The sequence below is a fragment of the Kwoniella newhampshirensis genome, chromosome 1 (genome assembly GCF_039105145.1).
Source record: "Kwoniella newhampshirensis strain CBS 13917 chromosome 1, whole genome shotgun sequence".
Lineage (NCBI taxonomy): Eukaryota > Fungi > Basidiomycota > Tremellomycetes > Tremellales > Cryptococcaceae > Kwoniella > Kwoniella newhampshirensis.
This window is the reverse complement of record NC_089955.1, coordinates 1,325,724-1,348,974: the sequence shown is the minus strand read 5'-3', so window position 1 is coordinate 1,348,974 and position 23,251 is coordinate 1,325,724. Positions and strand designations below refer to the sequence as shown.

The following is a 23,251-nucleotide window of genomic DNA, read 5'->3' as shown; positions in this document are numbered from 1 at the left end:
ATGCACTCGAATCATCATTTGCACTGGAATCTACCGCTGAGTATCTGGTCCTTCGCTGCGTGAGATTTGCAGATGCTGTGAAGCTAACGCTCCTATCATCTTTCACCAAGATCGATATCAATTCATACACTTTTTGGCGTGACGAAAGAAATGTGCTAGGGGACCGTGTCGAATGGGTATGGAAAAGACATTACTCGTCATGAGACTGATAGAGACCTGGTTGATAGACATAAACGTGAGATTATGATAAGTGGTGTATCTGTATACTATATAGTCGATGTGGTGGGGTATCTCAAGGTCGAGTATGGATCATCGTGATGTGTCATACTTCGATCAAGTCGGCTGTGACGCTATCGTTTCGATCGTGATTTCGTACTTCTCTCCTTCTCTCGTCAAGTCGTATACGAAGATCTTATCGCTGTACAGGGCGACCTTTGTCAATGTATGATTTACCAGAATGAAACCACTCGACCTCGACTCGACTCACTCTTTGTGTCCTAAATCCTTCCGGTTCCACACCATCCGCTCCATACGCTTCGCTAACATCCACGAGTGCACCATCCGGTCGTACCGCTCTCTCCCGTAATCCACCCCTCTTCTTCCCCTTCTCTGCTGCTCCAGCTTCCGCCGAGATTGATACCATACCGAAAATCTCTGCATCCATGATTCGCGCCAGTTCTCTCCCTTTCTTCAATGTCAAGGTACCCCTGCCGTCACCTACGAGATCCTCCGCCCTCCTCCTCCTCCCTTGTGGGGTGGACGTGAAACGTAATGGACTGAGGGTGATCTGTGAGATTGACGAATGACGAGTTTTCGATCGGGTACGGGTAGCTGGTGAGCCTTCTTGTTCCATCGTTGGAGGAGGTACATTCTCTTTATCGATAGGGTCGACGTCTGTCGTAGCATTGTCGTAGGTCGCAGACATGGTGGAGAGTTGTATAGATCTCTGGACGTTGACAGGCGACGAGACCGTTCGATTTCGCTTAGCGGGAGATTGACCATTGGTGGATCTCAGACTCCCACCCGCAACTGCACTCGCTACGCCTTCCACCACGGTGTCGCTCTCCTCATGAGAGGAGATGCGACGAGGTGCAACCTCGATAGGGAGTGGGGAGAGTAGATCTCGATTACGTTTCACGGACAGTGTCTGGGACACGGACTGAGCAAGTGGAGCAGGTTTGTTCTCTTTCGTTCTCGAGGTTCTGCTGACGCCCGTGGTCGTGCTTGTGGCTGTGGAGGGTTTGACAAGGTTCACATCGTCCGAGTAGACCGTGAGGACTGATTTGGACTTGGTCTTGGATTTCGTTATTTCCTGTTCTGAGATAGTCGACTTGGACTGGATGATGTTCGGATGGTTGTGATTGATCGTCGTTGTCGTTGTCGTTGTCGAAGCGGACGAGAGTGGTTTTGGCTGGAGCGATGAAAGCGCTTTACGCTGAGTACGCTTCGTCGTCGAAGGCGAAGAAGCGGAACTTGACCCGCCTTTCATCGAGCGATGTTGTGGTGGTGGTGGAGGTCTGATGCAGGATGAAGACGAAGTGGAAGGGAGTAAATGCGAGGGATCTGATCGATCTGGTGAGTCCGCATAGATGGCAAAGATTGCGCCTTTCTTCTTGGTCACCGGCATCGTTGCTGTCCAAGTGGTGTTGGGGTAGGGGTTCTTAAGAGCAGGGACAAGGGTTATGGGAGGGATGAAAGCGGAATCCCAAGAAGAGGATCGAGACGATTGTGGAGTTGGTTGTGAGTCTAGCAAGAAAGGTCCCAGATGGCTGAGGAGGGTCGAGTACAGACGTAGCACGGAGGATGACTGTGACTGTGATGATTGGATGAAAGGTAATAGAAATAATCAACCAACTTGACGAGTGACTTGACCCTCCCCTTGCCGTTCCTCCCAAACAAAGTCACACTCGATCACACTACGTTACGTGACTTACACATAACTTACTACACCTCATCTCACGTGGTCGCGCAAGTCGAATCAAAAAGTGAATCACAAAACAACGCCAAGTTTGATTCTGATTATCAGCCACACACGAACACATGAACATACAAAATCAGCCGCGTGTTTCCAATGTCGCCGCATAACACCGGGGAATGTGGTTGGGGAGCGGTCAGTGGCATCGACATACTGCTGTAACTTGATTATGTCTCTCTCTGTCAGAGAGATATGTTCAAAGCCCCTCCCTTTCATAGAGACGCTCAGGTCACTTGCCAGGGACTTTACAGGGGATAGAGACTATGCCAGATCAGAGATGGATAGCCAGCGACTATGTTCGTGTGTTGGGACTCGGTCTCGTATGTATCCAGCCCATATAGCACTTTCACATCGTCTCTCTATCACAATACATTCGTCGGGATCCCGTATCCAGCTGCCATGCCAAAATAAACTCCACTTTCTTCAAATGATCTTGTCTATCAACTCCGGTTTTCCCTGTTCTGTACCACAGACGTCCATCGCTGGGGACACAGCTGCCGCTCGACCTGACTTGGTGCCTTGCCTCCTAAGCGGGATCACTGATTGTGCGGCTTCTAATGGCCTTGCCGAAGGTGCTTCGACAAGGTTATTTAAGCACATGTCCTGCTCTTGATAATAGCTACGAACGTGACAATACGCATAGCTCTCTCCGCCCCGCCCCTCTTCCACTGTTAGCCATATCGAATTGTGAGGGTTTACAAATGAACAGAGCCGTCAGCTCTCAGTGACCGACTACTCCAAACCCAAGTGCCACATTCCCGGACCATGTAACTCCGCCTCCACCTCTCTCGATTTCTGACTCACTCCACACGCCTCGTCACCATCCCAAGCACACCACAATCCCATCCAGTTAATTCATCTCGTTCCACACGTCCTTTGACCTTTCTGTTACCTGCCTACAATCAATGTTCAGATCCTTCCTGACCAATATCACCGCTCGATCCACACTTCACACCAGAACCTTCACTTCCACAGCTATTAAAATGGGTGTTACTGTCGAGGTGAGTGTGGGTCCGCTCGTACACGTGCATCGCTGCACGTGTACATGTTTCAAGTTGTTCTGGTGATAGCGAAAGGACTGATGCGATGCTTTGGTGGTCAGACCATCTCTGCCGGTGACGGAAAGTCTTTCCCCAAGCCTGGTGACCAGGTCGCCATCCACTGTGAGTGACACAGCGATTGATTGGCTTTCCCAGCTTGATCAGACAAGTTGTGCTGACGCCATCTGATCGTTCAGACGTCGGTACCCTCCTCGACGGTTCCAAGTTCGACTCGTCTCGAGACCGAGGATCTCCCTTCGTCTGCAGGATCGGTCAAGGGTGAGTGAGGAGATCCAGTCCACCCGACTACCCTCCACTTTTCGATGGGGTCGTGAGCGAGGGACATAGTCACTGTCATCACTCGTCACACAATGCGAGCGTCACGATGCGCGCACTTTTGCCCCACGACCCCGTGCACCTGTACTGCTCACACCTCACCTCCCCTTCTCTCGTTTCCTCTGCATCGGGAATATGGACACTTTGCGCTGATACTTGAGTTTTCCCTGCTATTTGCAGCCAGGTCATCAAGGGCTGGGACGAGGGTGTCCCTCAACTCTCCATCGGCCAAAAGGCGAACCTCATCTGTTCTCCTGACTACGGTGAGTCCTCGTCATTGAACAGGAGGTTTTCAGCTGCCCTTCCCCCCTCCCCCTCTTCCCCTGAGATCAGGATCTCTTTGCTGATTTTGACTCTCGCTCTCGCGCTTTATTAGCCTACGGTGCTCGAGGCTTCCCCCCTGTCATTCCCCCCAACTCGACCCTCAAGTTCGAAGGTGAGTGATGAGTCAACGTCTCAGCTGCTCGGTTGACCTCAATCCAAGGGAATCTGTCAGCTGACAGTTCCTGCAATCAACACAGTCGAGCTCCTCAAGATCAACTAAGCTGTTCATGCTACCAAGCGCATTTCGTTCAGAGCGTGTTCGAACGGTTGAGTCCAGATAGATCGCGAGAAGGGACAGAATAATGATCAAAAAAAAGTAGAATGAAGTAAAGTAGTCAGAAGAGATGAATGTGAGGAAGTAAACTGATATACATGACCGAAGTGTTCTTGATGGTCCATCTCGCTGAGCGCTGACGAACAAGAACGAAGATGCAGAATTCCGCATTCTTCAACCTGCATGATGGATCTAGTCAAGATCTCTTTCCACTTGTGTTTCCAACCGTCAGTCCAAAGGCCATTGTTCGTTGTCAATCTCACTCAAACATGACAGAGGGACTCTTTCGTTCCGAAGCATCAACCTATAGGCTCCTCGGCACCACTTGCAGTTCCTCATGGCAAGAATGAATGCTCAGCTGTGCAATCGTACAAGTACTACTTAGTCATGCATTGTTCCCTTTTGGCTCTGCACTCCGCTTTTGCCTACTCTACCGTTATACTAGTCATTGTAATCTCGTCAAACGGCTTGTCATTCTTATCCACTTTGACATTCTCAATCTCCGTCACTATATCTAAACCGCCCACAGCCCGGCCGAACACGCTGCGCGGTCAATTCCCTCTTTCATCAGCTGTGAGCTTTACTTGTAATCAACTGCTCCCTTACGTATGTTTGTTGTCCAGCCATTGACATGGGACCGTAGTGATGAAGAATTGAGACCCGTTGGTATTAGGTCCTTCATGAATGTCAGCTATATTTTACCGCAGTGGCAACAAGCTAGCTGCTCACCTGCATTAGCCATCGATAATGTGAAAGGTCGATCATGTCGCGCTTTGGTGGAAAACTCGTCCTCAAATGTCCCTCCCCAGATGGATTCACCACCGGTACCGTCCTATAGATTCCTGGGCATCAACAACCGCGTGCCATCTGATGTGCGCGCATCAAGCAAACTCACTTTGAATGGATCTCCACCTTGAATCATCTGCAACGAGATGTTAGCTGTCTGCCACTGGTTGTATCATCCTGAGTAGTCAGCTATACTCACGAATTTCTTGATGACACGATGGAAGATCGTTCCGTTGTAATACCCTGCGAATTGTGAGGTGTCGTCAGCTTGGGGTCGCACCGTTTTCCCGGAGCGGTACGAGGAACCAACCGTTTCTGGCATGTGTGATAAAGTTCTCCACAGTCTTCGGTGCGGCGTCAGGGAACAGTTGTATTGCGATATCACCCTTCGTCGTGTGAATGGTACATCTCGTAGCCGAAGGTCTAGCAGTCTCCGCAACGGGTACAGCCACGGTCTGTTCCTCTCTTGTGGGTCTTTCGTTGAACACATCTCGTTCGCCTTTGCTCTCCCTAACAATATAATGTGCCCGAGTGAGCCTCATCCCGTTTGGTGTTGCCGCAGCAGTGTCGAACTTACTCTTTGTCACTCTGACCGAACAAGTAGAACCTCTGCCTCTTATACGCTGTTGCGAACAGATGAGGGTCTCTCGAAGCTTTATCTTGCAACAGTGGGTTCGCTGAAGCCGCCATTTGGAGTGTTGTGACTCCCTTCTTTGCTGGCGCACCCTGGTATAATGCAAGATTCAAGAATCGCAGAGTTTCGTCTTTACCCAAGACACGAGCAACCTTGTTGGTAACGGTGTTCACGACTTTTTGAGTCCATCAGCCACGAAAATGACCCTCAGCTTCTGGTGCGACTCACCCTTGATACCCAAAATAGTCGGATACAGCACAAAATTCCCGCTCTCATCCCAAACAGCATTCGCAGTTCTTAACATCCCTCCCGGGCCACTCTCGCTTTGGTCTAGTTCTCTTTCCACCGCTAACCGTCTTCCAAAATCCATATCATCGAGTTTGTACACCGCTGTCCCCGCCTGCTGCATTTCGATGACAGCGGTCAGAGACTCATCGTATGTTCTCGTCAGTTTGCCCGTGACAAAATTGAAGACATGGACCGAGCGAGATGGGAGGGCAAGGGTGACAAAGTGGGATGAGTTCGGGGAGAATGTGAGAGACGTAGGAATCGTCTTGGTCTGCAGAGACATAACGGTCAGTATTTTACAAGCACCCTCTGCACAAGCTTCTCAAACTTACTTTTTTGAAATGGAACAGATCTGTAGATGACTTGTACTGCCATAAACCTGGTACGCTAGGTAGCCCCCATGGCTCACTAGGTTGCCAATACTCGACAAATCCATCCTCATCAGCTGAGACGACACAGTCGTATTTGGCGGTGTACTGCGTAGTGTCAGCGGGATCCAGGCTTATTGATGATCTGCAATCCCTTGCTTCCCTCCGCTACAAATACCATTCGTTCCAAACATCGGACCGACTGCTGCTATGCACTTCCAGTGCAACCACTCCTCTGATATCCATGCCCCACCCACGACTCCTCACCCCTGATCTATTTTTCCTGCTCCTCCTGTGCAGCTGAGCATCCACCGTTATGCCTTCTTGCAGGTCCTGATTCACATTCTTCATTCTCGGAATAGCAAGAACACTCACCACCATCAAATGCACTGGTGCTCTATGTATCTTGCCCAACTCAAATAACGGTGTTCCATCTCCTCTTCCGTCGTATATTCTGATAGTCGGGCTGTTCAGGTCGGACACGGCTAAGAGTGTTTGACCCGCTCCTGGTTCGTGGATCCAACAACATGTTTTGGGCGTGTAAGGGAATTTGAGGATGTTGATCATATCTGTGGGGATCCTGTCAGCAGTGTTTGTTCGACAAAAGCCCTCAGGTGTGTGAGTCGTGTCTCGTCCAGGAGAGAACACGAGAGATACTCGTGCCATCATGGAGGCGAGCCGGACCGTGGGACAGATCTGAGCGAGCTCTCGAAGACACTCACCGAAGTTCACGACATCAAATACTCTTCCTTCTCCACCCTCCGAGACAGTCGCAAACAGCTTGCCATCGTCACTCGCCGACACTCCCACAATAGCTTTCAACGAAGCCCTATAATGCTTCACGAATTCTATCCCTTGATCTTGTTTCTTCCACAATTTCAGATGGCCATCGATTGATGTAGTGACCACGAAGTTAGTCCTGTCACATCGCAGAGATTGATATTAGCGTTCCTTTCGCCTTGAATCTCCTCTTAGGCGATCCGGCACGAAGATAGATCATCCATCGTCCTGATAGCTTGCGAGATACGAGGAGGAATTCGTAACAATGATCCACCAACTCACCTTGTCATAGTCACCGTATTCAATGGTTCTCGATGCATGAACGACTTGTAATATCGATCTGTATCGGGCAACGAGGCGAGGTAAAGCTTTTCATGAGGTAGGACTGGAATCATGAGCATAAGACAATATCAGCTGCAACTCCGAAACTCGACTTCCTTCCATATTTCCAACTAGTCCTTCCACCGTTGATGACTGGACCACTCGAATCAGTCCTCTTCTCCTTCCCCTGATCATAATCTTTCACTGTTATTGAGATGGTGTGGAGTGATCTTCTCCCCTCAGTACCTTTCTTCCGTCCCTATTTCCGGCTCTGTCACCTCTTCGTCTGTGCTTCCAGGTCCACAAGAACCATACAAGCGCAAAGTAGACCACTCAAAGTAGATCACTCACCAACCCTCTTCTTCTTCTTTCTCCCGTTCGAATCAGCTACATCACCATCACCCGGCATCGGACCTACACCAAAAGAACAGATAATAAATGAGTAAAGCCAGCTATATCACACACAGATGGCGATCCAATTTCTTTGCAGCAACAATTGATTGCTCTCCGATGTCACAGATCGTCTGCACAAAGGGACGGGTCGTATGAGCTCAGCCCAGATCAACTCACCTATCTCTTCATCTGACGAATCGTCCATATCAGCAGGTGGCATTTCCGGTATACTATCATCGTCCTCATGCTCGTGACCGTTTCGAGCTCGTTTCCCCAGTGTCGTAGTCGTAGTCGTAGTAGAAGAGGGACCTGCAGCGTCGATCTCCGGAGAAGCTGGTGATTCTGACATTCTCGTTCAGATTGGTCTTTTTCGTTGTCTACTGTATAAAGTGAGGAATGCATGAAAGAGTCCAGGATGAGCTGAAATGTTGGTGGGTTGCTTGGTGATGGTCAGAGCGAAGAGGAGGGTTGGAGAGTGAGCCTGATAATCGAGTTGATAGATGTGGCGGCGAATAATTCTGATACGACTGTAACCTTCTTGTCACCATCCTTGACCTGGCTTCCTAGAGGTCAAACGGAGATTTGTCTGAAAGGTGATAACATAGGTACAACAACAGGTCTACGACAATTACTGATGGCCTACAAAACAACATGGAATCGATTAAAGATACGTGACTTACACCGTCTTACTCTTCCGACCTTTCCTATCCATACCGCCCTCTATATTCTCCGACGATTGCGTATCCTTACCGATAATTCGTAACATACATTGGAGTGTTTTTGCCGGGACTCTTGAGCCGAGTTTACTATAGGGCAACGGTCTGACAGCCCATCGAACATTATCAGTAGACAGCCAGTAGGGGTGTCCGCCCGCGCCGCCTCAACTCCTGACCCGTCGTGCGCCGTTCCGGGTGACACTTCGAAGCACTCACCTCCACAAGCTGGATCAGGCCGCTATTGCATCTGCCCACCAGACCCTGATCGATCCTTGTCAAATGGAACATCCTCAAACCTTTCTCCTCTACCACCTCACAGACCTTCCCGCTATTCACGTCTCTCACTTCTGCTCGTCCGCCAATCTCGTCAAATAGAAGGATGTAGGGTGGTCTGAACACTGCGTAAGCTGGCGTGAGGTTCCATCTGAATAAAGCACCGTTTCTGGAGATCTCTCCGACTGGAAGTAAACAGCCAAGAGGTCAGGAAAGACGCCCTCTCGACAGCTAGTCACGGTAAAAGCACTGAGCCGACTCACACTTCGTCACGAAACAGGCGCCCCAGTCATATACCAGTAAGAAGTCGTTCTCCCCTACCTGATACATTCCCAAAGGCTTGGCAGTAGCTACCATCCTCACGACCATCGCGGTCGGAGTGATATCAGCTGAGAATGTGGGTATAGCGTTGTATGTTGGGTTTCCAGGCTCGGCGATGACAAACGATTTTTCGGTCACTACTGCGATAGTCTGACGAAAGAAGGACAATTCGGAAGCATAACCTGGAATCGTTACGGAGCCGAACATCCGGAAAGGATTCGCAGAGAGGTCGTATGACGAAATCAAAGGCTCGTAGAAATGAAGAGAAGTGTGGTGAGTATTACGGGAGTGGACCGCATAAACGACTAAATATCACGGAAATCAGACAGGTCCCTGCAAGGCCTTCTGGCGAATCAGAATGGCTCACCTAGTAGACGCCCTTTGGTCACACCGATGCGCACGAAAGCGACAACGTGATCAGCAGCACTCAACACACTGGCATCCGATCTGCTCTTCCGGAGCCAGGTGGAAGGTTCCGAAGTAGGCATCAACTCCCTCAGATTGTAAGCAAGGAGGGTTCCGGATGAGAGAATGAGTAGCCATCCGAAATCTGGGATGATGGACACCATGGAGATATGACCGGCATTGAAGCGGATGAGTTCGCCGAAAGCTGGGACATTGATGATAAGCGGGCTGTTCGTGAAGCGCTCACCAAAGGTCGCAAGCGCACCTCGTAGATCTCGTCGCCAACCCAGCCATATGGATCGAGGCGTCGCCACTGCAACCGTCTCTCGATTGTGCCAGGTGAAAGCGTCAGCGCCAGTGAGCCCTTCTTTGATCCCCGATGGGATCGAAATGGTATGCACTGCCATAATCTGCACCCAGAAGTCAGCTCGTCGGGAGAAATTCTTGCGGAACATGCAAGTTACCCGGTTGCTGTCAACGTCAAATTTGCGCAGAGATTTGGCTCCTTCGATCTTTTCCCTCCACTCTTCTCTACTGCTGAGTTAGTTGATTATTTTTTATGTGAAGTTTTGAACAGGCTCACCGGAGACCTTGAGTACTGTGACGTATTGTCAGCAATTCGTTGATCTTTGGTAGATTACGACTCACGCGGTACAGAGAGTATACGTCCGGCCATTTACTCCGCCAGAAGAGGTGACGGTGAAGGGAAACATTAACCTTTCTGGCTTCAAGGAAGGCTCCATGTGGCCGATTTGCCTGCGACTATATCGAGACACAAAATCGTACCTCCGCTCAGGGACGCCATCGGCTGCGACGAGGTTCAGAAAATCCAGATGTATTGGCTGGAGTAAGAGTCAGCTGAGTACTCGGCGAGGCTGTGCCATTTGTGGCTCACTCGTGAGACCACAACGTGTTTCCCATGCTCCTCGTCCCGGGTCAGCAAGAAGTAGTTGTCGAGCAGAATTGCATGCAGATCTTGCCTGTTCGCGATGGTCAGCCGAAAGGGGCACGAAGTGGTATTCATGTCGTTGCACAGCTCACCATCCGTGCCAATTAGTCTCGCTTCGGACTCGGCGAAAGACATATCCCATATGTACCAATGTTCTTTTCGGATCGGCGATATCGAGCTCCTGCGGCATAGCTTAGCATCATAGATCTGGTCTTTAATCATGGCGGCACGTCACTGACAATTATTTCCCCCTTTTTGAACAACAATTTCTCAGCCACATTCCACAGTTTGATCTTGGCTTCTGCACTCTCGATGCCCGGCTGTGTCCCTTTGACCACCCCTTGCAGGATTTCGATGGCAGTAGGCAGATCCTCCCTGTCTGGGTGATCAGGCGGAGTGACTTTATGTAGTGCCTCGAGGATTAGGAGGATACGCGGGAGACGAGTGACTGGTCTCGAGAGGAAGACGGACTGTCGTTATTCGCTAAGTCAGCAGCTGGTCATTTGCAAGCGACACTTAGGACTCACAATGTCTCTCCGCTTGGTGAGCTCAACTGAGTTTCGATCATTGAGGAAGCCTCGAAAGGGCGCATTTCGACTTGCTTCTCTTCGCACTCGGGCCTCGGCAAAAGGATAGTTCTTCATGTACTATAGATTGGTAAGTAATTAAGCGTTTTCACAGTTGTCGCGATTCAAGTAATCTCTTCGTCACTCACTGCTTCATATAGCTCTGCAATCTCGAGAAAAGTACTGAGCAGAATATCCGTAGCCGTTGTCATCTGCGTTATCGATGATTTTTCAATACTCGTTAAGCAGCAAGTCAGAGGCTACATACGAGGGGCCATTCATGCCGTTGTCTCTCCATCAACCTCCCAAGAAGCTTCAGATGAGCATGATATATAAGCTGCGCCGTACTGAACACCTCAGCAATGAAAGCATGGAGCTTCGCGGGAGGCGTAAGTAGGGGTGGATCGCAGTCTCGTAGCGGCTGTATGAAGACCTGCAAAGTCTCAATCTTCAGCAAGGTGGACATTTTTTGCTATATGGGATCTGCACTCACATCGCAGACTATCTTCATGTCTCTCACATACTCCCTCTCCCCTTTTATCATCTCCCACCACAATCCTTGTCTGTTCTGCTCTTCTTTCGGCAGTGATGCGCTGAGTGATCGGTCGACCATCTCGTACCATTCGGGATTTGGGTTACGTATATTTCCACTGTCTGCGGGAGTGGGGAGATAAGATGAATACATGTGCGAGTGATCCGATTCGGAAGTCGCTTGATAGGCTAGAAGGAGGTTATAAGAGTCGTCAGGATGTAGATATTTTGGCGTTTGTTCGAGCTGGCAAATCAAATCCGAGTCAGTAAGAGGACAAAGATACGGTGTATGGTCATTGGAGACCCATATGAGAAGATGCTCACATCTGGAGGACTTGGCAGTTCAACTTCCTCGAAGCTTCGCCGACGAGAGCTACCCCCTGAGCGATTTTGCAGGTTGACTTGGCTGCTCGATCCCGTGGGCTGAAATATAGATTATCAGCTCACTGCTCTGGAGAGATGAAGGGTGATCCTCGGACGGTATTACTCACCGTTGCACCTAGTTCTGCGGTCCCCAAGAAACTAGGATCGACCCAGCTATATGCGTCCGGTGCGACCCCTCTGACCTCATCTTCACTTTCTTCTTCCCATTCATAGCCTTCTTCCATCCTCAATCTATCCAGATCATGCTCCATCAGAACTCCTTCTTGTCTCGTGTCCTCGTGAAAATCTTGCACTCTGATCCGCCCATCGGTATATGGTGTCTCTCCTACACCTCGACCAGTAGCATCCGTACCTTCATAGGGTTCCGTAGGTAGTCGGGGACCAGAATCTTCCTCTATGCTCGTAACACCTTTGTCGGACGATCGACCTCGGGCTTTTCGTCGACCAGCAACTTTCATACTCCATTTGCGGAACCCTCGAGGCTTGGAAGGAGGAGACGACGAAAGGTGTTTCGATCCGGACGAAGATGGACCGGCTCCGGTATCTCTGTTTGCGAGAGCATCAGAGGCGATGTGGAGGTTCTGTTCTGATCGAGATGGACCAGCATGTGAGACGGTAGACATGAGTCGGTAACGGTTGAGTGAGTGCAGATTGCCGGTAGTCTCTGGGAGGTGTATGAATCACTCTCAACGATAAATGTCAATAGCCAAGGTTGTTAGCCAAGAGATGTCTTTCTGGATAACTATGTATAAATAACAGAGACACTTTTTGGTGCCTAATAATGGCGTCAGTGGCGATGATTCTTGTTGTTGTGATGACAATCGTCCGAAGCGGTGTTCCGTTGGTCCCCGAGACATCAAAGGGATGATAGATAATCCATCGAGGACAGTTTGAATCATGTCGTTAGTGATGATGATGTTGATGCATGGAAGACTTCCATTCCAGTCATTACTGTAGATACATTGCATGTCTGATAGCTGAGACCCTTCCCTCATTTCAAGGGACCCGCTCAACGCTTCACCTCGAACCCTTTTGTACCTTCTAAAGCCTTCTCAATCTCATCTGCACCCGCTCCCTTGCACTCTTTGATCAAGTCCACAGAATGGACCTCGGCTGCTGATGGACCTTTCTGGAGGAAGAGTCGGCTATCATATGGACATGGTCAAAAGTACGAGTCAGCATGACATGGAAGTGAAGGAGCGTACGAGTGAGACATCATACGTACAATTGCTTGACTTTATCTTCCGGTCCTACAGCTACGCCTTGTACGCTCGAATCGTCATGATTGTAACAATGACCTCTCAATCCGAGTTTCTGCGCTCTGCGAAGTAACGTCAACGATGTCAGCTAGCACCTCCACTAGAGAGGTTGAAGAGGGACAAGCTCACTCTTTTTGAGTATAGTATCTGAAGTTGACACCCTGAAACAGACCTTCGACTCAACGACTGTACATCCATGGAGAGCATCGCACGACATACCTGCACTTGTCCAGTCCTGCGGTCGCGTATGAACATTTGGCTTGATATTATGACTGCTATCCGATCGAACGTCGCAAGACCACCACTCACACTCTGAACTGTATCAGATCCTCGCTCATCTTCGATGACAAGGCTTTTGTAGACCGCACTTTGACCCGATTTCCTTTACTCGCCCTCTCGGGAGTTGGTGTCTCGGACCTTCAGGTAGATGTGCTCTTGATATGCGGATCCGGATAGACTGACGGTCAGAGAAGAGAAGAGAAGAAGGGCGAAGAAAGGAAGAGTTGAGAGAGGTATGTAACGCCGATAAACCCGGGTGGAGGATGATCGGTTACTATGCTGCCGTACCAAGCAGTGAGTAGGAGTTAAGTCAGTGTCGCGAAAACGGCTGGAACAACTCGACAACAATAACAATCATTGGAACCACACTGCACTTGCACTTGTCAACACACGACCGTTGTCCTGAAATACGAACAGCAACCAGTCAAGAACACTGGGCAGAACCTGTCGATCACGACCAAAGAGCTGCATTGTCGTCGCAAACGCACAATGCCTCGGAGATCAACCGGTATGGTCTTGTCCAGTGCGGCAAGACCGATTATCACTCAGTCCTTCGTCCGACCTCATGTCCCGACAATCAGAGCGGCATCTACCAACGCAGCTAACACCGACTGGGTCACATGGCTCAAGCGTTCTGCATCTCCCGGCTCTGTCCCGCCAGGTAAAGCCCTCCTCTTCGCTGGTCTTGTAAGTCTACAGAACCCTCATCTTCCCCATCCGTCCACATCTCAACTTCCGACTCGAGTCCACTATGTACTCAGCTAAAATTCCTACCCTGTTGGTCGAGAACATCAGGGCTCATATCCTCATACTCCTTATTCGCCCACTCCCGCTTCGTTGAGGGTATGGCACGAAGCTTCGGAAGCTCTCCTCAGTCCTGATGCGACGATCGGGTACCAGACTCGCGGGACGGAGGAGTTTGATAAGAGAGGAGCGAAAGGGTGGATGAGAAATTGGGTCGAAGGGAGAAGTCTGGTGAGCAGAAAAGGCTTCCTTGTATACGTATTCACTGGCGACAAAGGATATCCGCGGAGAGAGGAGATCGTATGCTAACGATATCTACGTTTTCGTGCTATAGGACGAACTGATGAAACGACCTGATATAACGGCGGCATTCATCCTCACCTCGTCCATAGCGATCCTTGCAAGCGCACAAGTAAGCTGAATGACCTTGAGCTTGTGCGCAGCTAGCTTACCTCTTTCATCCCCCTTTTCTAGGAGAAAAGCTCTACACCGACTCTATTACCCGCCGAAACGACACATTTAGCAGGACATGGGTTCATTGGGACTCTCACCGCGCTGGTGGCTTCGGGCAGACTGGATCTGGCAACAGGTGTGCGACTGGCCGTGAGTTGATTACACTCTGTCCCAGCTTCTCCCAATTCGGCCGCGCTCGGCGTTCTTCCTGTTTTAGCTGTCAGGTGACTGACGCACGCTTTCCCCGTCAGCACATTTGCGCCTCACTCCCACCTTCGCCGCCTTCCCACCCGCGATCGCACCTCACCACTGTCCTCTCCGCTCGCCATTTCCATTCCCTCTCCTCTCCCAATTACTCGGTACCATACTTCCCTTCCGGTTCCTCTTCGGCCGACGATCCTTTCCCTCCTGTCTCCTCGGGCGATGCGAGCGCAGAAGAAGCAGAGAGCAGTTCGACACCGGTAAAAAGACGGAGGGCGATGCAGTTGATCCTGGATGAGATTCATGGGTTGGAACAGGAGTGGTCGGCGACTGCAAGAGGGAAAGATGGGTTCGAGGAAGAGTGGGCAGGAGCGGGAATCATCAATAGTAGTAAGGTGTTGGTCGTCTCGGTGAGTACAATTTTCCGGGTTCCGGTGGGGCTAGACAGGAAGGGCTATTACATGGTCGACTGGACGCATGGGGGGCCTGGTCCTGCGTTTCCGCTTCTCCGACCCACAGATTGATGAGGTGGAGGCTCCTCTAAGACAGGAATTAGCCTATGCTACGGAAAGACCTCTCAGAATCGCTCGTTCAATTGACAGAGGCCTTACGCTGACCCAAGCTCTTGTAACCAAGGGTACACATCACGCTGTTCTCCAGGTCATTGAGCGATTACAACAGCTCAACCTTGCGAATCCAGTGATGGACGTGCATATGCCGTAAGTCTAAATATCCTTTGTCCACATGTTACCCACACTACCCATGAACCTCCTCTCGAACTCAGCGGTCAGATCTCTATCCGCACACAATCATTGGGCTAACGCTGGAGTTCGCAGCTGTCCGTATCACACAAAACTCATGAGACATGCCATACCCAAATTTCGAGATGTGCTGGAACGTTGCACGTTCCGAGATACATTACCGGGTGGACCGGTGATTCTGGATCCTATGACGACTCATCCTGTGAGTGGTTCTTCTTCAACCTCATGCACTCTCAACCTTGAATCGTCTCATCAAAACATCACACTTTCTCCCTTCAAACTGACCTGTTTCATACCTTTCCATTCATCCGTTTCGTTCATCGGAACCAGATTGGACCACCTTCGAGCGCACTCTTGCCCCACCTCACCAACCAGTTGAGATGGCACAAAACCCTGTGGCGTCTCTACTCTTCACCCATACCCGAGGTCGGACGATTCTTGACAGTCGGTAAAGGCGCAAAAGGGTTGGGTATCATGTTACGTGGTGAAACGAAGAAGAGAGCACAGGGGGCTGCACCGATCGTCATTGAAGAGTTTGGCGTGGGGCCAAGGGATGAGAGAATAGCGAGAGCTCTGAGAGGTTCAGCAAAGCTTTGAGAGCGGACGGAAAGGAGACCCAAGGAGCATATCTCTGATAGTTCAATGGACAATTGTACATATATACTTCCATTTCATGTCATCCACCTCACAGGGGCGAAAAAGATATGCATGTACCATTTCTCATCTGCCTGGCGGTCCGTTTATACTCTTCGGTTCGTATATGTGAAAAGGGAGAATTGTAAGAGGAGAAATTGAACCGGAACCGATCCGTCTATGTACAAAGGAAAATGGAACAATTCACGAGAGGAATGATGTATCTACTGCTCGCATTACCAACGAATGCCATCCTCCGCTTACTGTCGCCGGAGTCCGCCGCCTACGAGTGGTTCTCAATGGCACCGTTCGCCTTGTCAGCCGCCTTGTCGACCTTTGCCGCGGTCTTGTCCTGAATCGAAGTCAGCTCTTGTCCGAGGTCGCCTAATGCGGGTTGAAGCTTCACCTTTGTTGAATTGACGTAGTTGTAGATCTCGTCGATGATAGGTTTGGCTTGGTCCTGAGCGAGCTGTCAACTAAAAGCAAGCTTCGTATGGCTGCTATCAACTTACGACAACATAAGCGGTGAGCTTGTTGGATTTCTCTTGAAGAGTAGTTTCTTTGGCGAAGACGATGTTCTTGACGTCGGTAGTGGTCTTGGCGACTCCCTGCGAAAAATTGTCAGAAAAAGCCAGGAAAAGGTAACAGCTCCCTCACATCGATCAAGATACCGGGAAGCTCCTTGCCGTGCTCGGCCAGATGCTTCAATTGATCCAACAGGGCGTGTGAGAGGTCTTGGGAAGTGGAAAGGGTAGCAGAGGCTCGGGCACCGAGAGCAGAGTTGATCTGGGCGGTCTTGTTGACAACGTCGGAGATGACAGGGGAGAATTGCTGAATGATAGGGCTGACACGCTGGCATGGTGACACTGTTAGCTATGATCCTGACAGGAGATCAGAACGCCATGCTCACGTCATCGTAGACAGCCTTAGCCTGCTTGACGACAATGAGGTCTTGAGTGGGGGTTCGGAAGGGGTCTGTGGTCGCTATCAGTAAAATGAAGACAAGGTGATGCAGAAATCCAGAGACATACAGGGGAAGATGTCTTCGGCACGGTTGAAGCTGTGGGTTTCATGTCAGCTCTGGTCTTGGCGCGTCAAGCCGTAGTGAGCTTACGTCGCAACAGCTAAGCCATCAGCGGACTCCAACAATGGCTTGGTCTTGACGAGGACGGGGGTAGCGACGGAGTACGACTCTACTTCTGTGATCAGCCAGTTGCAACGCAAGCTCATAAGGCGAGCTCACTGTTGGCGATAGCAGCGGCGGTAGCGTAAGCCCGGGCAGTGTACGCGTTGGAGCTAAGGACGCTTCTACAGGGGCAAAGGACGTCAATTCCGTTCATACAAAGGCCATTATCGAGATTTTCAATGAGAGAAGGACGACATACTGAGCGTAGGTTACCGAGTCGTGAACGATGGGAACACCGTCGAACTTTGAGACAATCTTGAAGTCTGGAAATTAACAAAGATCAGCTTCGTCAGATGTCAGAAGTGATCGGACATGTCACGACGATACTCACTGGGGACGTCAGTGGGAGTTTGAGTAGCGGTAGACATCTTGTTTGTTGATGAAATTGCGGTTGAGACTGTGATGACCAGAGATAGAGAGTGTAAAGTGTCAATAGTGATTACCAAAAGAGTGACCATTACAAAACGACGAGAAGAGGATAATTTCGACGCGAAGGGTAAGGAGAATGGAAGGACCGTGTGAACCGGAGCTTGTGCGGGTTACGGCGAGAAGGAACTGGAGTGGGCGTGGAGATGGAGCGATGACGAGTTGAGTGTAATTGTTGTGAGATCAAAGGGAGAAGAAGGAACAGTCCTTCCCACAGAAGTGAGGGGATGGGAGGAAGTCAGAAGTCTCGAAGTGAAGTGGTGAAATACTGTCGTTTTTCACGATGTGACTGGTCCCAGACACGAGAAAGGGCGTCACAAACGTGACGAGGTGAAATGACCAATACCGAACGCAAGAAACGCGATAGGAACAATTGGGGAAAGGGTGCTCCACAACGCTGAAATGTGGAGAAGAGGACGACGTAAGTACGAGGGAGTGGAAGGCCCGGGAGGAGATGTGAATGGCAAACGAACAGACGCGTCTCTGCTCTTCGGTATACCATGAAGCTATCCTTATCAAGAGAAGAGGAGTGACTTTCCAAACAAGGCTTCGCAGCAGGGATCAAGAGGGCTTATCTTCGCCTCCAACTCACCTCGAGATGAATCGTTATTTGATAAGACTAAAAATGTTTATATCTTCCTCTGTTTGAACAGTGAGTGGGTGAAAGGCGAGGCAATACCGCGTGAGAGAGAGAGAGAGAGAGAGAGAGAGAGAGAGAGAGAGAGAAGAAAGAGAAGAGATACCTGGCTGCCCATTGACAGAAATCAAAAGGTTATTTCTATCAATTTCTTCTCACGGTTACAAACGTCATTCTTCTCAACCGGATAACGAACCCTGAGTGGCAAAAAAGAAACAAGAATGAAATAAAGGGCGAACGAGCAAGCAGGTCATGAACCCTGGATTTCGTGTTTGAGTTGGATCATGACAGAGTAGTGTGTATGCATATGCGTAGCAAAACTCTCCGTTTCTCTTTTCTCACTTCGACCCCCTGTTGTGATGGAAAGTGGTACTCGAAGTGTATACAGTCACTGTGCTCCTTCTTTCTTTCTGCTTTGAGTGAGGGGTATCCTGTCGCTGTCACTGTGAAGTGAAACGATGAAACACACGTTTGTTCGATGTTTGATGGATGATCGATGATCGATGATCGATGATTGATGATGGTCCAGACAAAAACACACCGAATCGCTTATCTCTAAACCCCCCTGATCCATGGCTGCCGTAAGCGTCGCATCGCATCGCACCGCACCCTGCCTGCTGCGATCTTCTTCTTTTTGTTTCCCTTTCCTTTCCTTTTTGCTCTCTTCCGTTCCCACAGCGATATGCAAGTTGCCGTACGAATATGTGATAGTGGTAACTCGCCAATTGACGCTAGTTCAGTCACTTTCCGAGGCGATACGGTCATGTGTGTGAGAAGATCACGTATCAGTTCGATCCAGCTGTGCTTCGCCGTCTGTACATTATGGAAACGGGCCGACGTTGTTGTTGATTTCGTTCAAACCACCTACCGCTCCCAACGAGAGGAAGGGATAATCGAAAGCTTTTATTCTTGCCTTCGAAACGCCACCGATCTCTAAGGGAAGGGATGGGATGTGAAGCAGATCCGGTTATATACGCACCCCTTTGTCCCGGTTGTGCCATTCCTTTTTTTTTCCACGTTCACTTGGCATCCAACACGGACAGTTATCAATTGCTCTCATCGGCACCATTGCATGGGAAAGTGTATACGCACAACAATCTGGACTAGCGCTACTATGGCACATGCATCTTCCGTCCCGATACCAAATCCAAGCAAGGACAAGGTCCAACAATATACATATCATTGCTAACTCACTCGCCTCTCAGTTTACCGCTTTACCCTCTTGACTCCTTCCCTATCGCCATCATCACCGGCGCTGCCGAACATCGCCATGATCTTTCTCCGCTCTCTCGCCGAATTTGCGTCCACATACTTGACTTGCATGCTCTCGTCAGCCTCGGCTCCACCTCCTCCTATACCAAGCGAGCCATGTTCTGATTGCTGATCGATGTCGCCTTGTCCGCCAAAGTCCGCGTTTAGCAACGAGATATCCCTTGGATCTGGAGATGGTGGGGAGGATCGACGAGATCTTGGAGAGACTGAGCCAGCAGCTGTGGCGTTGAGCGGAGATCTAGTCATGCTCCCCTAAAAGTATTATTTGACCAACATGAGCTTTATTCCTCGTGGTGAGCCTCATCATGTCACTCACCTTCAATCTCGAAGGTCGACTTATCCTTCTCGCGACTGTCTTCCCACTCGGGGTCGGTCCTCCCTTCTCGGCTAATTGTCTCAAAACCTCCGTCATCTCTTTTCCTTTACCCATCCCAAGGCTACCCATACTGGCCGCTCTGGTCCCTAAACTCCCTTCTCCATGCCCACTACTATGACCAATACTGGAGCTGAGTGGATCAGAATTTACCGGAGCAGAAGCGTATCTTGCGATTTTCTCAGTCGCAGTAAGAGGAGGAGTTGGGAATGATGATGCCGAATTGAGCAGTCTCTCTGTTTGGGCCTTGGGAGGGGATAGCGCGTGGTGCCGGTCGGCACTACCGCCACTTTGCGATGTCCGACTGCCTGCCATCCCCTCATGGCGTGTGGGTTGGTCATCGATATGAGTTGGTGAAGGTCGAAGCATCCGCGAAGGCGAGACTCCTGAACTTTTGAGTTGCGAGGTCGAGGAGGGCCTGCCAGGGGATGAACGTGGATTCCGTCGGTTGAAATCAACGCTTTCACCGAGATCCGAGACTGTAGACATGTTGGCCGTCAAGTCATTTGTTCTGCTGGCTACCCTGACAACAGCTGTCGAGGAAATGTCAGCAGGTACCGAAACTGCTCGATCGGAGCGATGAATCTCACCAGGGGCAAGGAATGTATGCTTGTGGTTCTCCTCTGGTTCAAGCTGACCAGTCCTGGCCATCGTTACCAACCAGCTGTCTTTGACCACGGCCACGCCCCACTCTCGAGCTTTCTCCACTTTCTGTCCGACGTTCGGAACCGAAACGAGGTGTGTCGTCTGTCGATTGAGCTTGACGGATAAGGTGCCACCTATTGCATTTGTTCAGCTCCAGCTGTGTCGGGGTCGAAGTCCGAGACTCGATAAACTCACCTATAGCCCGTAAAAGACGCCGCATGTAGACTGTATTCTCCGCCGAAAAGCCAGAAATATGTACCAGCAATTTCGATGTACCTGATCATTCCGATTTCAGTCGCACATCATTAGACTTGTCTCCACACCACTTACCTGCAATCGGCATTGGTGCTGGAAGAGGCTTGAAGACTATGTGATCGTTGGGGGACAACAATCTCTCCTCAAAACAACAGCCCTCTACCCAACACTCTGTGACAACTATCGTGTCCTCGCCCTCCTTGATGGCAGGTCGCACATCAGAGCATCTATTACACGATCAACACCATCAGTCACCGCTATTGATTACACAGAGCTGTAGCTCACAATCGGACAATCGCAAAGTCCACCTTTTCTCCCTCCAATCGCTGACCTTCCGTTACCAAGACACCCCCATGCATTTTCAGCGCATTTTCCAAACCTTCACAATGCTCTTTGATGACGTGACTGAACCTCAGACCGTCGAAGAAGCGGGTCGGACGTTGAGAATCTTGGTGAGAAACGTTTGCATCATCGCCAGCTACGTCCACCTGCGGCACGGCTGCTGTTGGGTGTTTAGGTTCGGTTGCCTCGGATGTACGAAACGCAGAAGGATTTGAAGGACCTGCAGTGGGAGCGGCGAAAGACGTTGACCGGGACATGTGTAGCATGGACTCCTTCCGTAGCGGCGTCACTGTCTTTCTGAGTTGCGCTGTGTCTTCTACCTCTGTACTAGGAAGCAGCTCGTTTGCTGGCTGATTCGTCGGAGAAGGATGAGATTCGACGCCATCTACAGTAGGTAGAGTCGTCTCTGCCCTGACAGAAGTCGTCGAAATAAGTTCGCCCACTAGCGTGTTCAGGCCCTCTTTTCTACGCTTCCGGATCGCGGCTGGCTCAAGGTTGTCTGCCGCGTTAGCCACAGTTGAGGGACCTGACTCCAGCGGAGGTTTCTTGTCCTCTAGCTGTCTTGTGATACCGTTGATGACGTCGTCTGTGCAATTGGTATCAGTTTTCTAGATCTTCTCTTTTGGGTGTGACAGCGGCATGTCACTTACCAGGATTTACTTTGCCCCCTCTTCTCGGTTTCCGCGCATCATACGCATCCTCCTTCCACCTCCCTTGATAAGCTACGCAATCCCAGATCCACTCCTCATATACGATTTTCATCGCTTCCACATCTTCTTTCACGCCTCTTCTCTTCCTCGCTTCGAGTTCTGCAATCTCTCTCAAAGCCCACTTGATCTTCTCGGAAGGTCGCGGTTCGGAAGTCGGTTTCGCCGAGATGAGATGTGTACATTGACGATCCAAGTCTTTGGAGTAGAGTCCACCATTTGAGTTTATGAATTTTATTAATTGCTTTCTTCGATCCACTGTGGATGTATCAGCAGCCGGCTCATTCATGCGGACCCAAGGCTCTTAACGCTCACGAGGTTCCACCCCGGACATGGATATTCTCAATCCTTCAAATGGTAATAGCCGATGAGTGTTCTGGTCCTCCTCGAAATCCAGCTCGTCCCCCGCTATCCATGTCGAATATGCTTCTTCGATCCAAGATGGCTTCATCACCGGCAATCTGTGTTCGACAGCGTACTGCGATATATACTCATGTCAGTCAAGCTCCGGGATGGATTCTGAACGGCAGAAAGGGTTTGGCACTCACGCCATATTTGGGAGAGCCGTAAGATATCGCTACCACATGAGTGACATGTACAGTCAAAGCACTTTCGACGGTCGCACCGAGTTCTCTGGCAAGCTGGGTAAGTTGTGGCTGCCGGGCACACGACACTATTCAGCGTGCTGTGTTGGACAGTCGGACCGTGGTGTCGTCATAGGTCGCTCACCTTATTCTCCACCCCGGTGAACGTAATCGTGACCGCTTTCCAAGGCTTCAAATTTTGTCGCAATGCCGCCGTTGAAGTCTCCTCGTCTGGTCCGTTCGAACATGTACATAAATGTCAGCTGTCCCATTCCTACTGATCCACTGCTCACTCTTCTTCTTCACCCCACCTCCGCGCTGCGGCCTTGGAAGAGCAGGACCAGCTCCCACTCACCTTCCGTATCAGCCAGCGCCCGTCTTATAATCTCCTCGTCCATCTTGTTCATTGGTGAAGCTTCCCTTCGTTTCCCCGAACGAGAGGAACTGCTCGCCGCGGGAACAGGTCGTAGTTTGACCTGCGGGATCTTGGACGACAAATGGCCGCGTCGGTTCATCGCGTCTATTTCTGTCCTTGCTGAGCAGGTTTCGGTGTCGAGAGCGGAGGTGTTGATGATGTAATTCCGTCTGAATGAATGAACTTTGAGGCGATATCCAAGTTACTGATTAAGGAAGAGCTGGTCTGGTCGCGAGATGCGAATCGAAAACATGAAATCACTCGTATAATGCAGTTGACGCGTCAGGAGAGGCGACCGTGCCTTTCGAAGGAGTAACTTATAGGGAATTGATCCCGTCTTCGACTGATTCCAATGGGCACTCTGAACGGTGGGTCATCCTGCTTGGCTTCAACGCACTTGCAGTACCAACGGCTA

The 23,251-nt window shown here is 50.3% G+C and overlaps 8 protein-coding genes across 8 annotated transcripts; 2 read left to right on the top strand and 6 right to left on the bottom strand.

The window, feature by feature from the left end:
* Positions 1-412: 412 nt before the first annotated feature.
* IAR55_000494 (uncharacterized protein) lies at positions 413-1,627 on the bottom strand (the record flags this gene model as incomplete). Its single annotated transcript, XM_066943630.1, has 1 exon — positions 413-1,627. The coding sequence occupies one exon, from the start codon at positions 1,625-1,627 to the stop codon at positions 413-415; it is 1,215 nt and encodes a 404-aa protein (XP_066806172.1).
* A 1,253-nt stretch (positions 1,628-2,880) lies between these two features.
* On the top strand, positions 2,881-3,895 carry IAR55_000493 (FK506-binding protein 1; the record flags this gene model as incomplete). Its single annotated transcript, XM_066943629.1, has 6 exons — positions 2,881-2,976; positions 3,078-3,138; positions 3,213-3,294; positions 3,532-3,614; positions 3,728-3,787; positions 3,873-3,895. The coding sequence occupies 6 exons, from the start codon at positions 2,881-2,883 to the stop codon at positions 3,893-3,895; spliced, it is 405 nt and encodes a 134-aa protein (XP_066806171.1).
* A 479-nt stretch (positions 3,896-4,374) lies between these two features.
* Positions 4,375-7,868, bottom strand: IAR55_000492 (uncharacterized protein; the record flags this gene model as incomplete). The annotated part of the gene is made up of 14 exons (XM_066943628.1): positions 4,375-4,492; positions 4,556-4,625; positions 4,679-4,781; positions 4,845-4,871; positions 4,935-4,978; positions 5,046-5,245; positions 5,313-5,544; positions 5,598-5,928; positions 5,990-6,133; positions 6,401-6,594; positions 6,748-6,944; positions 7,088-7,190; positions 7,478-7,540; positions 7,697-7,868. 14 exons carry the CDS (start codon positions 7,866-7,868, stop codon positions 4,375-4,377), a joined length of 1,998 nt encoding a protein of 665 aa, XP_066806170.1.
* A 493-nt stretch (positions 7,869-8,361) lies between these two features.
* On the bottom strand, positions 8,362-12,287 carry IAR55_000491 (uncharacterized protein; the record flags this gene model as incomplete). Its single annotated transcript, XM_066943627.1, has 15 exons — positions 8,362-8,693; positions 8,772-9,134; positions 9,197-9,439; positions 9,500-9,644; positions 9,699-9,765; positions 9,883-10,076; positions 10,130-10,214; positions 10,276-10,364; positions 10,423-10,653; positions 10,711-10,830; positions 10,899-10,961; positions 11,018-11,182; positions 11,243-11,524; positions 11,605-11,703; positions 11,772-12,287. The coding sequence occupies 15 exons, from the start codon at positions 12,285-12,287 to the stop codon at positions 8,362-8,364; spliced, it is 2,994 nt and encodes a 997-aa protein (XP_066806169.1).
* Positions 12,288-12,673: 386 nt separating this feature from the next.
* On the bottom strand, positions 12,674-13,261 carry IAR55_000490 (uncharacterized protein; the record flags this gene model as incomplete). Its single annotated transcript, XM_066943626.1, has 5 exons — positions 12,674-12,809; positions 12,890-12,985; positions 13,053-13,084; positions 13,143-13,158; positions 13,233-13,261. 5 exons carry the CDS (start codon positions 13,259-13,261, stop codon positions 12,674-12,676), a joined length of 309 nt encoding a protein of 102 aa, XP_066806168.1.
* A 430-nt stretch (positions 13,262-13,691) lies between these two features.
* On the top strand, positions 13,692-15,958 carry IAR55_000489 (uncharacterized protein; the record flags this gene model as incomplete). The annotated part of the gene is made up of 8 exons (XM_066943625.1): positions 13,692-13,889; positions 13,998-14,177; positions 14,281-14,358; positions 14,421-14,549; positions 14,651-15,010; positions 15,237-15,319; positions 15,437-15,563; positions 15,692-15,958. 8 exons carry the CDS (start codon positions 13,692-13,694, stop codon positions 15,956-15,958), a joined length of 1,422 nt encoding a protein of 473 aa, XP_066806167.1.
* Positions 15,959-16,277: 319 nt separating this feature from the next.
* On the bottom strand, positions 16,278-17,548 carry IAR55_000488 (uncharacterized protein; the record flags this gene model as incomplete). Its single annotated transcript, XM_066943624.1, has 10 exons — positions 16,278-16,346; positions 16,401-16,454; positions 16,507-16,602; positions 16,652-16,846; positions 16,905-16,969; positions 17,026-17,054; positions 17,109-17,193; positions 17,238-17,302; positions 17,380-17,443; positions 17,512-17,548. 10 exons carry the CDS (start codon positions 17,546-17,548, stop codon positions 16,278-16,280), a joined length of 759 nt encoding a protein of 252 aa, XP_066806166.1.
* Positions 17,549-19,449: 1,901 nt separating this feature from the next.
* On the bottom strand, positions 19,450-22,936 carry IAR55_000487 (uncharacterized protein; the record flags this gene model as incomplete). The annotated part of the gene is made up of 11 exons (XM_066943623.1): positions 19,450-19,767; positions 19,832-20,421; positions 20,479-20,667; positions 20,729-20,809; positions 20,864-21,015; positions 21,074-21,716; positions 21,781-22,095; positions 22,153-22,315; positions 22,386-22,493; positions 22,567-22,652; positions 22,777-22,936. 11 exons carry the CDS (start codon positions 22,934-22,936, stop codon positions 19,450-19,452), a joined length of 2,805 nt encoding a protein of 934 aa, XP_066806165.1.
* Positions 22,937-23,251: the final 315 nt, after the last annotated feature.